Source organism: Mustela erminea, chromosome 4, assembly GCF_009829155.1.
Source record: "Mustela erminea isolate mMusErm1 chromosome 4, mMusErm1.Pri, whole genome shotgun sequence".
In the NCBI taxonomy this organism is placed as follows: Eukaryota; Metazoa; Chordata; class Mammalia; order Carnivora; family Mustelidae; genus Mustela; species Mustela erminea.
In genome coordinates, this window is record NC_045617.1 from 140,965,444 (window position 1) to 140,981,143 (window position 15,700).

The following is a 15,700-nucleotide window of genomic DNA, read 5'->3' on the forward strand; positions in this document are numbered from 1 at the left end:
AAGTCTATGTAGGACACTCGTCTGTCCGTGGGACACCCGAGTAGCTCAGTGGGTTAAGCGTCTGTCTTCGGCTCAGGTCATGATCTCAGGGTCCTGGGATCAAGTCCAGCATAGGGCTTCGGGCTCAGCGGGGAATTTGCTTCTCCCTCTCCCCACACTGTGCTTTTGCTCGATCGCTCTCAAAAAAAAAAAAAAAAAGTAAAGAAAAAAAAAAAAAGACACCCCATGGTCTGTCTGCTGCGGATGTCATGTTAGTTGGTCCGTCTGGAACCTGTGAGACCGGCCCAGCCCTTCTGCACTCTGAAGGTGCCCCATCCTCCCTTCAGAGGCTGCTCTTCCAGGACATGTCACCAGACAGGACACGGGGAGGAGACTGAGGCAAGCAGGCCACCCTCCCGCTCACCCACTCCTCTGCCTTGGTTTTCCGGCATCAAACACTTCGTAAGAGCAGCACCCACGGCACCCACTGCTGTGAGGATTAAGCAAGATGACAAAGAGCGAATGCTGGGAACGGCGCCCAGTACACAGTAAACCCTCAATGAATGCCGGCTGTTACTACTTCTGCTCAGGCTGGATGCATATACATACGGACATGGGAAGTTAGGTCTGTAGCTAGTGGCAGAGTTATTGAAGACAAACCACGGATGTTTTAAAATCTGAATCAGACAGTCTGTATTCTAAAACACACACTCACACATACACATACACACACACACACACACACACACAATCTGTACCAATTAAATACAATAAAGTTGAAAGGGGATATAAATTACAGTTTGTTTTTTTAAACAGACAATAGTAAAATACTACAGTCGGCTCACTATACAGAAAATCATGAACAGCAGCTTTTCATTAACGTCTCCAAAATCTCACTTGTTTACTGATGCTGAGAACGTAAAGAAAAAGGTACAGCAGGCTGTACGCGTTCTCTGCGTCCCGCAGGCATGTACTGCTGTGCGGTCCACGGGCTTCTACAGACAGGAGCACGAAGGCCTCCTGCTGGGATCCCCACACACGTCATCCTCCGATGTCTCCGTCGGCAGGGGGACTCTGCAAGCGAAGGCGCGGACGGCGGGGCGCTCCGTGCTCCACCGTCCGCTGCACCGTGGCGAAGCGGGCACCTGAGGCCCGCAGAGCTCATCCCAGTTCCTCAGCGTTTTCCAGAACTGAAGTAAAATAATTAACAGCAAAACCACACAACGAAACCGCCCAATCCGAAGCAGGGAAACAAACAAACAAAACACCCCACAAAAAGACAAAAAACCAACATCCCTTCCCTCCCCACACCCAACTCCAGGCGTGTTCTCGCGTTTTCCTATAGTAATACTGCTCTCCGCATCCCCCTGCCCAGCCAGGCCAAACCGAGGGACAAGGACGCTGAGTCAGAGCCCCAGGCACGGTCAACAGTTACAGTCCCGGGTCACGTCGGCAGGGGCTGGGCCGGCGGGAGACCACGGAGTATAGCTGTGGGGTTTCTCCGTGTGCTTAGGAAACGGGACAGAGAACAGCTAGCTACAAGGGGCCTGGTCGCCAAGGGGAACGTGGCACCGAACTTGCCGTCGGACATATGTGTACACACGAAATAAGAACGGACAGCAGACACGTTCAGTCTTACGTAAGTTCTTTGGTTGTAAAGAACGGCCTTCTGGAATCTTTTTTGCAAAGAGGGATTTGCAACCTTGTTCTTAGGCAAGCCCATCTTTTCCATCTGCGCGTCTAGCGGGGGATTACCTAAGTTGCTGTGTATCCAAGTCCAGTACCTTATGATTTTCTACAAACCACTTATATCTGCATTTTCATGTGCAGTCTTGTCTGTCTCCGAACAGACATACATAGATATACATTTCATATACATCATATATATTATTTATAAAAAAAAAAAAAAAGAAAAAAGAGCATTGACTCCAGATTCTACAGTAAGAACTGATTAAAATTAGTTGTACAAGAATAGAGTTTGTTTGACTCTGTGGAGGTTTCTACACAGTGGGTGTGTGTAGTAGTTAAGTGCAAAACAAAAATACTGCCACTTAATTCAATCCGGGATTTTCGGTTCTCTGGCTTTCTGGAAAGGCCGAGGCTGCCGATTCACCCGAGTGACAAAGTGCTGCTGCCCCCAGCTCGGGAAGAGAAAGCAGGTGGCCCACGGAGCACACGGCTTCTCCACGCTGGTCTGAGGTCCCCGGCTGGGCCGCAGCAGGTTTTAAAGACGGTGCTGGTGCTTCCACAGGGCGACCAGAGCAAAGAGGCCGTGGCCTGCAAGGAAGCGTGGGCTGCCTTTCACCGAGCGGTCGTGCTGCCCTAGAAAGCAGAGAGGCTGGTGAGCTCAAGCTCTGGAACCCCCCACCCCCAACTCCACAGACAGACAGACACACACACACACACAGGGCCTCCCACCCCTAGCACACACACACACGGACACACACACACACGCACACGGTCCCCCTCCCCCCCAACACACACACATACACACACACACATAGGGCCCCCCTCCCCCAACTCTTAACATGCGCACACATGCACACATGCACGCTCACACAGTGCCCCCTCCCCCAACTCTAACACACACACACGCACGCACGCACACACAGGGACCACTCAGTGGGACATCACCCACTGCACACAAGGGGCTCTCCCGGAAGGGACCCACAGGATCTGATTCATTATGGAATCCAGTTCTAGGATTTACACTCTACGAGGGAGAAACCTAGCTCGGAGGGGAGGCTTCTGGGAAAAGAAATGACAGTAAGACCCAAAGCCAAGGTAAAAAATTGTTATGGCAACTTACTAAAACCCAAGAGTATTATAACAAAAATACTAATGCAATTTAAAAAAAAGAAAGAAAAAAAGAATTGCATAATCCCACATGACCCTGATAACCGCAAATATTTTTGTTAAATTCTACTTTTAAAGCAGGATCTTCGGCAGGAAAACACTATTCTAGAGCCTCTGAAAACAAAAATCAGGTATTGTTCCTGTTTGCTGGTTCTAAACAATCGAAGCAATGGAATGAGAGGAGGGACTGTTGCTGCTTCCTCCCCGGTGGCCCTGGCTTTTCCCAGTGCAGCCTTCAGACGCCCCGTCACTGCGGCAGAGGGTGGGAACCCAAGCCTCCGCTCTAACCCCGCACTGAAGCAAAATGTCCGGTAAGAGGGCAGCGACCTGGGGCCTTGAATTCTGCTCGGTGAGTCGGCTGCACATTTACACTGGAGGGGCACGACTCGGGGACGCCTGGGGGGCTCAGTTGGTTAAGCGACTGCTTTCGGCTCAGGTCGTGATCCCAGCGTCCTGGGATCAAGTTCCCGGTCAGGCTCTCCGCTCAGTGGGGACTATGCTCCTCCCTCTCCACCTTCTCATACTCTCTCAAATAAATCAATAAAATCTTTTAAAAAAAGAGAGAGAGAGAGAAGCACTGTTCGAGGCGGAAGAAACAGCCCTTGGACAAGAATTCTTGCAAGAGGGACCGGACTGACAGGCCGATCAAGCCAGCGGGGCAGGCTCGCCTGAAGACCAGGGTAGAGGAAGCCGAAGACTTTGAAACCAACGAAAATTCTGTTTCCAAGGACGGTCACAAGTCACTTTACTCCTAGCCTTATGTTGGGGGGAAAAAAGGCTTTTTTTTAATTGTAAGGAATCCCTCTGTAGGTTTTTGCAGTGTACGGAGGGGTGTGCTGAGTAGGTGACACGCACAGAAATTTTAAGGGCTGGTATGCAAAGGGAGTAAAGCTTGTGGGGCAAAAGCCACCAAACCGGAATCACTTCCTGAACAAAGCAGAGACCGAACGGCAGCATGATGACCTTCCTAGATTATCCTTCTCGTTCTGTCTGAGCTTTGTTCTGCACTGCTCTGGAACTCTGAAAGCCCTCGCACAGCTGCAGTGGGGGTGTGGGACCAAAATGTTCATCCCGAAGGGGACGCTCTGGGGAAGAGCCCTCAGAAGTGGGCAATATCCTATTTGCATGGTTTGCTTTTTCCACTAGTACTGTTGGCAAACATGCATTTTGCTCCATTAGTTTAGGAATTAAACTAAAAAATTAAACGATGGAACTATAATAAACCAACCCGCTAACTTCCAAAGCCCAAACTTCAATGGCGCTGGGCACCAAGTGACTGTTTTTTCAATCCATTCTGCAATGCGTGCCCCCCGCCACCTCTTTTTAATGTGTCTGAAACTGGGATACGTCTGACAATTACTGGGGTGCTGCAGTTTAATTGGAAGTGGTTTTGGTAGTAATACATAAAACAACGGTTTATCTAAAAATTACAGAAATTACAGATTTGATGAAATAGGATGGATGTGATCTGAATGCCTTGGGACAGCCTGTAATTAAGCATCTCTGGGAATGCACAGGAGACTCAATGATCCTTATTCGGCATCGAGCCACAGGCCAGCCAGAAACGCCAGCGGTCTCTGTATTCTGTCGTTGCACTCGGAGCCGGCGGGAGCAGGCGCCCAGCCCCACGGAGCCAGCTGGGCAGCCGAGTGAGCGAGCCTGCTCCCCGGGGGTCCGGGCTCCCTGTCAGCAGCGCTGCAGCCCCCTCTCCTACTGTGTCCCGGGGCGAGGCGCCTCTGGGCCTTGGTGCACCATCAGGCAGCCTCACCAACATGAAGACAAAGGACGGCCCCTGGAATGTATTACCTGGTCACTCTCCGCGGAGGAATGCAGCTGGGCAGGGTCCTGCGGCCCGTCTGAGATACTCTTCTGGTCCGTTTTATTTGGTAGGTTTCTTCTACTCGAAAGCTCTCCAGCAGAAGGATCTGTCAAACCCTCAAAATCTTTCCCATCGGATACACCCATAAACTCTGTGAAAGAGTGGTCCTCAAGGATCTTTGTGGTGTGTTCTACAGTCACTTCCCCGGGGTAGAACTCTCTGGCTGGCTGGCCATTTCTGCTGGAGCATGCCTCTTGTTCTGAACAGGAGCCAGTCCTACAGAGGATTTGGGGATTTTTTTCAGGGATGCTTTGGGGCGATGGGCTCCCTTTGGCTAAGGCACTGTTTTCCTTGAGTGGCACCGAAGTTATCTTCTCTTTCACTAAGCCTCTTTCTAATTCTGTCGAGTCTTTGCTGGGGGACGGTCTGAAATCGTGCGCGAGCGACGGCCCGTAATGTTCACTGGAGTCCGCATCCTTTGTCTGCGTGGCTAGCTGGTCTGAGCTGTCACTGGCAGGGACCGCCATGTCGGACAGCGTGGCATTGGAGGCACTGTGGGAGAAGTACCCGCTGGTAATGCTGCTGGCGGTGGGGCTGCGGGACACTTCTTTCTCCAAGACCCGCGAGTTCATCAAATCGACTTTAGAAGAAAACCACTCCCTGTTCTCCAAGCTGGCGTTGTAAACACTGAAGTCAGCAAACTCCACAGGTACGTAAGGCTGTGAACCTATCAGCTTCCTGTTAAGTGCTTCCAGGTCACTTTCCTCCTCCTCAGAGTCCTGTAGCAATGAAGGTAAAGTCACTCATTAGCGCCTTTCAGGGACTTTATTGTCGAGACAGGTTTCAAATATATTCCCATTAAAGCCATTCACATTCGCATGTTTAGTGTTTTTTTTTTTTTTTTTTCTCTTTCTTTCTGAGTTTGGTTAAATTCTGTCACCTACTGTGCCTACAAGTACATTATGCTCAGAGATCTGTGAGCCTAAACCCATTATCACCTAATACAGAGGAGATTTATTTCTTCTGTGCTCACTCAGTGCTGACTGGAAATGCCTGCTTTACTGGCTTAGGTGCAGGAGACTTTAATTAATGTTAATTAATGATGGTGTTCAGTTGTGATGTTTTCCCTTTTGGAATTACAAGAGGAGGGGGGCAGACTGGAGGCAGAGAAAAGCCGTTGCTTCATTTTGTTCTCACAATCCTCACTTTGGGAAGCCAAGGGCAGGTGAGTAAGGTACTCTGTGGAAGATTTCTGATATTTTATGGTGGGGAGAGGGCAGCAAAATCAAGACCTCAACAGCAAAAAGAGCAAAGAACGCCAATTTCAACACTGGTTCCCAGTGTTACATGAAACACCGTAAGGCTGTGAAATACTAACAGTCTTACCGTTAACACTTTCTAGGGGTTTGGGGAAGCAGGGATAGAGGATTTAGCCAGAAGGTGAGGAAGGTACTGAGACGTCACGGAGTATCTGTGTCAAACAGCTTTGGGATTCTGTTTGGAAAGACTGGTACACCCACACAGAAGGGGGGATTCTCAATGCCTCAGTCAGTCTCTGAATGGACGATTCCTCTGTATGTGGTGGAAAACAGCATGAAGCACAAGGATGGTTTCTGTTCAAATAGAAATAAATGACAAACAGCACCTGGCTGGCTCAGTCAGTAGAGCCACTGGCTCTTGGTCTCGAGGCCATGAGTTTGAGCCCCACCTTAGACGCAGAGCTTACTTAAAAGGAAAAAAAAAAAAAAATGGGGGCACCTGGGTAGCTCAGTCGGTTAAGCAACTGCCTTCGGCTCGGGTCATGATCCCAAGGTCCTGGGATCGAGCCCCACTCAGCAGGGAGTCTGCTGCTTCTCCTCTTCCCCCCCTTCTGCTCTCTCACTGTCTCCGTCTCTCTCAAATAAATAAAATATTAAAAAAAAAGAAAAAAATGATATTACTATCTCATCATTTTAATTAACCTCATAAACATCTGGAGACATTGCAAATATTCCTCTTAAAACATGACTTTCAGTGAGTTCTCATCAGGCATCCACTACATGCCAGCCACTGTCCTAAGAACTGGGAATACCAGGCGGAGCAAAACCAGCCTTGGTCCCCGGGTGTCCCAGCTTTGGGTCCTTGCTCTTGGAACAATCCTGGACCCTGTCTCACTGGATGGAAAGTTGATTCAGTATATTAACAGGGAGACTGTGAAGACTGGCAACCAAAACATTAACCTCACTCACTTAAGCGTCATTTCAAGAGGCCGAGGAGGACAGAGAGGCCGGGGAAGGAGAAGAGCCTGCCTGAAGGCTACGGCAGACAGCGGTTCACAAGCGAACACCGATGTCATCTACTGAATTTCAGAGTAATAATTTCTATTGCATAAGATGTTAACTACCTAATCAGTACTTTAATACTCTTTAGTGTTCCTTAGTTTTTAAAATAACTTGAATACACGTTACGTAAAAGCATCAGTTGTCTTAATTCCATGACTATTAATCAAAGGCGAGTATCAAATATCAGCAATAAAAATTCCAGAAACTGGCAAAACAAAAATTTTGGCAACGCTAATCTTGCCATCTTATTTTTAGCAACCCTCCACATTAGGGAGCCCTGTCAGAAAGGGGGAGGGGGAGAACGTTTGGAAAGGAGCAAAGACTGGACAGAACTGAATCAGTAATTTTGCCTGTATTTTACAGATTCTCTACTTGATGTGTTTAGACCAAAATTGAATTTCTAGTGTTTGTATCCTTACATTTTTTTTTTTTTTCTTTTTAAGTAGGCTCCACACCCAATGTGGGGCTTGAACCCACCACCTGAGATCAACAGTCAGAGTAGCATGCTCTCCTGACGGCCAGCCAGGTGCCCACCCACCATATTTCCTTCTGATTTATGCTGGTAAAGAAATATAATTTCCCAAGACTGGGAGTCTTTGATGTAATTAGTTACTGTAAATTAGGTGCTCTAAGAAAAACAAAATCTGAATATGAGAATTCATAATCTGGAGCTCTTTTTATGCCTGGAGTTATTTCTTCTGAAGACTGAGGAAAGGCCTGTTCTCCTAAAATACAGCTTTGCGGAATGAAATGTTCAGTCATGAGTTTACTGTGTATAAACAGGTGTGTGCACATCTGTCAAACTCGTGAAGATAAAAAATTATTCCTAAAGGATTAGAAGGAGCTTGGGAAAAACTGAAGAGTCCGCAAAAGGCTCAAGATTAAATTCGAATCGGGATCAGCACATAGTTGTGCACGTGGGATGGGAAACAACCCAAAGAGAGAGGCTAGCGGAGTAGGGACAAGTAATTCCAGAAAAAAAGAAAACTGAGTAGAGATGAAATGTCTCCCAACATGTAAACAGACTGAAGGTTTATGAAGTTATTGTCTTCAAGGGGTGGGGGGGAGAGCACTTAAATTGGTTTAAACTGCACCTTAAGATAATGTGGTTAGATAGAAGTTCTACTCCAGAAACACTCATCATCTGAAAGGAGACTAAGCTTAGCACCTTCCTACTATGTCTTAAGGACACAAAGCATGAGAACCCTAACCCTAGAAGGGACACATGGAGTCCAGCTCTCCAGCCCCTGTATAGCTACAGTCTTTGTGATTTGGTTTTTGCAATTCGGTTTATGCAACTATTTACCTAGAGACGAAACAGCTTGATTTTAAGAAGGGATCCAAACCCTCATGAAAGCAGGGACTCCCCGTAAGGAGTTTCACTTGATTAAAGTGATTTTTGCTTCCACTGGAATGGGGACTTGTCCTGCACGGAGACCTTCTCTTTCTGGAAGGACTGGTATCAGCCTAGGCCCCAGCACTTCTGTCCATGGTGCTAGGAGGCCAGCAGCCCTGGTCAGAAATAGCAGTAGGCCAACTGAAACGGCACCATTTTAGGGAGCACCTAAAGTCACTGGGGTCAGCCCAATTCTGCAGAGGGATGGGGCCTTTCTTCTTCTGCTCTCAGTAACTGGGAGACCTTGGGCATGCCACTCAAGTCCTTTGTTTCATCTTTTGTAAAATGGAGAAATAAACCATACGCTGTCTATGCAAGACTCCAGGGAGAAGTGATTTCCTTTCTACCCTTCTCTCTGCTTCATGACTTAAAAACAAGATGGACTCCAAAGGTGTATTGTTGCCTTTATCTTATTCAAACAAGACACAAAGTACACTTGTGTATCTTCCCAAACTAATGAGACAACAAACGCTGCTTTAAGAATCAAGGGTAGCATTGAACCCATCAAAAACTAAGGACGTACTAGATGTTGGTTAAGTGAACATAAGAAAAAAATAAAAGAATCAAGAGGAGCTATAGAATACCACATTTTATGTGAAATTGTAAAAAATGATTTCAACCTCCTTTGATCAGACCAAACCACTGACTCACACTCTGATTTTGTAAGAATGGAAAAGGAAGGAGAGTGAATGGAGAACAAAGAAATAAAGAAACAGAAAGAAATAAAGCAGCCTCTGTCCATTTGCCAAAGGAGAAATAAAATGAAAACTTCCCGAAAAGAAACAGAACCTCAGAGCAAGCAGGTAATATCATTAAAATCTACCAAAACATCCTGGAAATGCTGCTATCTGAAACAAATCAGAGTTTCGGAGATGAAGAGTATTGAGACTGATTTCTTTCTCTTACTTAAAAAAAAAAAAAATTGCAGGTTTTTTAATTTAAGCAATTTCTACACCCAAGTTGGGGCTGGAACTCCGTGACCCAGAATCAAGAGGCACGTATCCTTCCGACTGAGCTAGCTGAGCACCCTTCTTTCTCAGTTGCTGCTGTTGTTTTGAGTCAGATTTCTAAGGAGGATCGAGGCAGATCGCTCCAGACTCCAGCAAGAAAGACGATACCATCAAAACCTGCTCAGCAGACTTCAAGGTGTGTTGGATCACACACAGCCTCCCTGCCACCTGAGAGCTGCTGAGTTACGGGAGGCTGGTTCTCTCCTACGCTCTGCTAGCTGAAAGCCCCAAGGTGAGTTTTATTTAAAAACATTACAATGAAAGTAAACAATGAGGCAAACTGTCAACAGGGAAGCCATCTGCTGGGCAGACCCAGAAGAGTCATCCAGCAGTCTCTCGATGGGACGTTCTACCGAAATTTATCAGTAACAGAGGAGTAAATTCAGTACTCGTGCAACATGGAGGTAAGTTCCACGTCAACCAACAGGCAGGTCCCATCAGCCAGAGAGCCAGAGTGTTTGAAGGGGTAACAAGCTGCCCACGTGGCCTTTTTAGCCCATGGTGCTGCCTTATTAAGCCAGGGGAAGTCAAGTAAGTGACTTAGCAATTCATTAGGATTCAGAGATACGGGGCGGCTGCTGACAGTCACCCTCTTCTCCAGTAGGAACTACAATGGGGACTTAGAATAGAGGGGCCAGGAGAACACAGAGGCAATGGTGGGGAGAGGGACAGAGGCGAGGGAGAAATGGTGGCTTTTCTTTGACCTCAGTGGGCAGGAGGAATGAGAAGGTCATTTCTGAGGACCCGCCAGCCCTCCAAACATGCAGACGGCTGGCCGACTGTAAAGCCAAGTTCGGTTCTGGTTAGGGTCACACAGTGTGCAGCAGGGCGCATTTTAGAACCATTAGGACCTCACACCAGCGAGTCTTGGGACTGGGTCTGCCACGCTGCATCCGGGAGAGGAAAGCTCCCGTGCACTGCCTGCAGATCAGACCACACTCACACTTAGGAAGCCATGGGAAAGCGAAAGCTGAGACACAAACTAAGACAACCTGTTTCCAGGCCCGAGAACACAGGTTTTGTTTTGTTTTGCTTTTTCCCTTTTTAAAGAGGTATCTTTGATAATGCAAAGTGCCTGGTATACAGGGTCTTAAAAACTATTTTCTAATCTGTAATTTGAAAACCAAGTGCTGGGGGAATGACTTTGACAGGTAGAGTTTCTACCTACCTGTGGCTGAAGTACAGATAAGCCATCCCAGAAGCGGAGCTGGGCCCTACTGTGCAGCAAATAAGGATGGGCTCCCTGAGATGGCAAACAGGCGGCGGGGGCTACAAGCTACAGAATGAGCTGGGCAAGGGCATCAGGCAATGCGGAAAGAGCTTTCAAACACACCCACGGCTCAGTGCACGAGTACTCACTCCGAGTAAGTGCAACTCCTCTAGGTAGATTAACTTCAGAATCTGCTCAGTACACACGGGCACATCAGAAAGATTCAGAATCAGTGAGAGTGACCTCATGGTTACGCTTTTTAAAGACTAGAACCCGTGAGAGTGCCTTGTCCCCCTTTCTAAGCAAGTTGCTACTGAGCAAAGAGATTAATAAAACAGAATGAACACTTAGGGAAAAAAAATCACAGGTCATGGCCACATTCATGCAAAATTTCATTACCAGTGATCACATTTAAAGAAAAGAAAAAAAAGGAAAAAAAAAAAAAAAAGCAAAGACCCAGTACATTCTCTTCACGTCTTGTACAGGATTCGGATGATTGTCTGTGAAAGCGCCTCACACCCACCACCAGGCAAGACGACAGACATGGTTCCAGAACTTACAATCTTCCTGTCCCGTTTGCTACTGTGCTCTACGGGCATGCTGCTGCCATTGCTTCCTGAGGGCACAGTGCAGCCCGGGTTATGTGCCTGACGGGAAGGCATGCTCTGCAAAGGTTAAGACACACAGATGCATCACATACAGAAGACGCTGACAGCCAGAACACTCAGCACGGACGTGCCAGTTAGAAAAGCAACACAAACACTGCTAATCCCATGCGCGGAGTGCAGTTTTCGCAGGCTGCAGTCCAACCACCGAGGGACTCTGACGAGACTACACACACGCCACGGCCAATCGCACCCTTGGTTTTATTAACGTAAAAATAAGCAAACAAATTAATAAATAAAACCTGTCATAGTTTCAAAACACCCAGGGAACATCTTTCTCTCTCTCACTTGGAAGATTTTAAAAAAAAAAACAAAAAACAAAAACAAACCCAAAAAACCCCAAACTCCAAAAAGCCAGAAACACACAGAAAAGAACATCAAGGGCACCACGCAAGAAATCCTGCCATGTCCCCAGGGGACCCACATGCGTCCATGGACATGGTTACTGCCCCGTCCCCCGCCAGCCCCCAAACATGATCCTGCTCACCGTCCCCCCACCCCCCCCAGAGACCAGCAGCACTTACCTCCTGGCTGAGGAGTGGCCTGGCTTCAAGAGCTATCCTTTTCTTATGCTCCTCTTTCACGGGCATTAAAGGTTTGAAAAACTTTGGTGGCTGGGGAGAGAATGCTTTAAAAGGACTGACTGTTAAGGCGTGGGGGTTCTCTGATGGACAACCTGGGGAAGACAAACAGGCATGGATTGACGGGCACACCAGAAGCACAGGCATCCCCTAGCCATGGGAATATCCAGTTCGACAGAGAAATCAACAAGGCTAATATTTGGCTAAAGACCGAAACTGGTGTGGGCCAGAGTGGAGAGGTGGTGACCGAGTCACAAAGAGTCAGCCAAGGGTGGGGCAGCACGGAAGAAAGCAGAAACTGAATTTTCTACTTCTTTTCAAGATCTACCCCCCTCCCCCCCCCCCCCCCCCCCCGCCCCAAGCGCTGCCTACGAGACTGATTTCAACTCATGCTGGTGTTCCGTTGCTCTGAAATCCTGGAGTCTGTGACCCTTCCATGCATTTGGGCACTCTGTCATTGCAATATCTTATTTTCTATGTATCTCATTCCACAGTTCCATTTCAGGATCTAGAATGGCACCTTTTCGAATCTTTCACTGTGGATAGCAAGTAGAGGCTCAATAAGTATTCAAGGAATGGATACTGTCTATGTTTTCTTGCGAGCTCCGTTTTTCCTCAAGCCACCTGCTCCGTTTGACTAAGGAAGAGAAATTCCGCGTTCCTGCCCTGACTCATGTCTTACTTTTAGGGGCCTCTTTCCCTCCTAATGTATTTTCTTCCCAATTCACTGGTACAATGTCATTTAGTTGGCAAAATATACAGTGCACTGTAACAGCTAATTCATGTTTTTGAAGAACGCTATTCCTTTCAGGGCACCGGGAGATGATACAGTTAGTAATAATGCTGTCACTGATTGAACTCATTTCTGGCACCATTTCTGAAACTGCTTTAGGAATCAAAGAATTCTTATAAAAACGTCTTTTGAGTACAAAAGCATTGCACAGGGTATTCTTTTGGTAAAAACAAAACAAAACCAAAAAAAACATAACTAAGTTTAACCGTCACATAAGACTTGTGTCTCAAAAGGGACTTCAAATTCAGGAAATGATGTGGGGAAAAATATGATTTAAAAATTGTGAAGCACTACACAAAAAGCCCATTATTATTATCGGATGATATGCTGACTCCAATGCAAAAAGAAATGAAGTAAGTGAACATGACACGTTCTCTTAGACTCATCCAGCGTGTTAGAATTTCAGGTTCCTATCTTATTAAATGCCACCTACAAAAAACCTTCCTCCCATGCTTTGTCTAAGAAATTATAAAGGAAAACAGAAAAACAATCTCACCACTATTTTCTTTACTCCTTCGAGGCGAGTCCCTGGGCAAAGTGCCGTAACAGGCTATATCTTGGTAACTGGAACTATAGTCAGACATGTCTAATTGGTTCTCCAGCCAACCCTACAAGGGAAAGATACGGGTTAGCGATCGTTAAGTCCCTTTAAAATTGGAAGTGAAACCCAGATTTGAGTTTTTTCCCTATTTTGAAATGCCAGTACATGTTCTATGTTCTTCTTTACTTTCATTATACAGTATTTCAAGCAACTAGAAAAGTACAAATGGCTGAATAATATGACAACTATGGTCAGACCCAGGGTACCGCTAGAGTGTTATGTTCATATCCTATCATATTTGTCCAAAATTTAATAAAAACATTACAAATGGAGTGACTCCCCTTCTGAATCCCTAAGGTCCCAACCACTTTCTTCCCTTCCCCGGCAACGGGAGCCACCTTGATAAATCTGGTATGTATCGAGGGTGACTGGATAATTTAGAGACCACAGTGAAACGCTTTTTGGAGTGAGTGGGTTCCATTAATAATTTTGCCTGGGTAGCAGGCGTACACTAAGATTACCCCAGGCAAACCAGACCTGAGATTTAAAAGGATCAAACCGGCATAAGGTATAGGTACACTAAGGAAACTCCCTTTGTGCATCATATAAGCTTATTTAATCTTAAGCAACTTCTCAGGAGTTGGCTGCCTAAAAGACTAGATTTTAAACTTCTTGGTGACATAACCCGCGTTTGTACTCTTTGAATCACTCAGTCCCTTGCCAAATAAGGAGGTATATGCTCCAAGCAGTATTTGCCAAGAAAGGTCCTGTGGCAAAATATCCATAATTTAAAATACCTAATTTTCCTAGTTGAATTAATTCTGATTTTGTGATGGTAGATATAATACTTTTCTGTTTGTTTTTTAAATTCACATATAAGGTGTTATTGGTTTCAGAGGAAAAGGTTTGCAAGGTTCACCAGTCTTTATAATACCCAGTGCTCATTACAACGCATACCCTCCCCAATGCCATCACCCAGTTACCCTATCGCCCCCCCCTCCAGGAACCCTCAGTTGATATAATACTTTGACTTAGGCCCATGGACACACATATATTCAATTCGGTGTAGTACTATGCTGGTATAGAAAAATGTGCTAGGTTCAGTGTTAACACTGAGTGCCTAGCAATTTCCCATCACGTATTTGAACCTGGAAATGGACACGTGGAGACAATGATCTGCATAAGATTAAGACATGAAGTCCTGGGGCGCCTGGGTGGCTCAGTGGGTTAAGCCGCTGCCTTCGGCTCAGGTCATGATCTCAGGGTCCTGGGATCGAGTCCCGCATCGGGCTCTCTGCTCAGCAGGAAGCCTGCTTCCCTCTCTCTCTGCCTGCCTCTCCATCTACTTGTGATTTCTCTCTGTCAAATAAATAAATAAAATCTTAAAAAAAAAAAAAAAAAAAAAAGACATGAAGTCCTGAGATTTCCAAAACACCAAGAGCTAACTTTTCAGACTTCGACTCTTCTAGTCATGCCCACACCATAGGTGCACACCTTATCGTCTTCATCAAAGCCAGAAAGGTCTGGTCGACTGGAGGAGACCTGTAAGAGAGCCATGGTTTTATCAATGTGGTTTATGTATTTAACATAAATTACCCAGAAACACAGAAACGTACTGTCACATTTACAGTTGAAGCCTGTATGATAGTCTCAACCCCCGATTCTTTCTGCAATCCTCAGGAGTAACAACTGCACTAAATTTGGGGTTGATCATTCCCATACAGGCTTTGTAGCGTCCTCACATTCACAAAAATGGTTTCATTTGTAAAAGTAGATGCACAAACTATATAGAAATATATACAACAGGTATGCACATGTAATATATATTTTGCATATTTTTATCATTAAGTGATATCTCACCATACGTGGTCTTTTTTTTTTTAATATTTAATTTATTTATTTATTTGACAGAGAGATCACACGTAGGCAGAGAGAGGGCAGGGAGCAGGCTCCCTGCTGAGCAGAGAGCCCGACGTAGGGCTCAATCCCAGGACCCTGTGATCATGACCTGAGCTAAAGGCAGAGGCCCAACCCTCTGAGCCACCCAGGCGCCACCTGAGCCACCCATACGTGGTCTTTTTTGTTTCAGAATTTATTTGTTCTATTTTAGATATCTAAGCTGCTTCTAATTTTTCTCTGTTACAAACTGATGAAATAAGTTATTGTTACTGTCCCTAAGTATCACTCTAGCTGTATCCTACGATTGAAAGGCATACCATTTCAACATTACTTAGTTCTAAACACATCCTATGTTTCTTTTTTACTCTAACTTATTTATTTATTAGTTTAGGTAATCTCTCCGTCCAACGTGGGGCTCAAAGTCACCACCCTGACTAAGCCTGAGGACCACATGCTGAACTGACTGAGACAGTCAGCCAAGCATCTCCTCCAGCGTTTCTACAAGGAGCTTGGGGGGGAAATGTGGAGGCCTGGAATCTCTGGGCTGTAGATAAAGCTTATGCACCTTCAACTCTGCTCCTCCATAGCAATTCTGGGGGTAGCTTATGAAATCCTATAAGAAATTAGGTT

The 15,700-nt window shown here is 46.1% G+C and overlaps 1 protein-coding gene across 4 annotated transcripts in view; it reads right to left on the reverse strand.

Moving 5' to 3' along the window:
- Positions 1-755: 755 nt before the first annotated feature.
- Positions 756-15,700, reverse strand: part of KIF13A (kinesin family member 13A) — a 204,700-nt gene continuing 189,755 nt past the window's right edge. For 2 of the 4 annotated variants that reach the window (XM_032341184.1, XM_032341183.1), the window contains 6 exons: positions 14,666-14,713; positions 13,127-13,238; positions 11,781-11,932; positions 11,152-11,256; positions 4,642-5,433; positions 756-2,301 (listed from right to left, as the gene is read on the reverse strand). In XM_032341184.1, the coding sequence (XP_032197075.1) occupies positions 2,281-2,301; positions 4,642-5,433; positions 11,152-11,256; positions 11,781-11,932; positions 13,127-13,238; positions 14,666-14,713 (1,230 nt within the window). In that variant the 3' untranslated portion in view covers positions 756-2,280. The remainder of the gene's footprint in view (positions 2,302-4,641; positions 5,434-11,151; positions 11,257-11,780; positions 11,933-13,126; positions 13,239-14,665; positions 14,714-15,700) is intronic. The other 2 variants (XM_032341186.1, XM_032341185.1) reach the window with 1 other exon arrangement.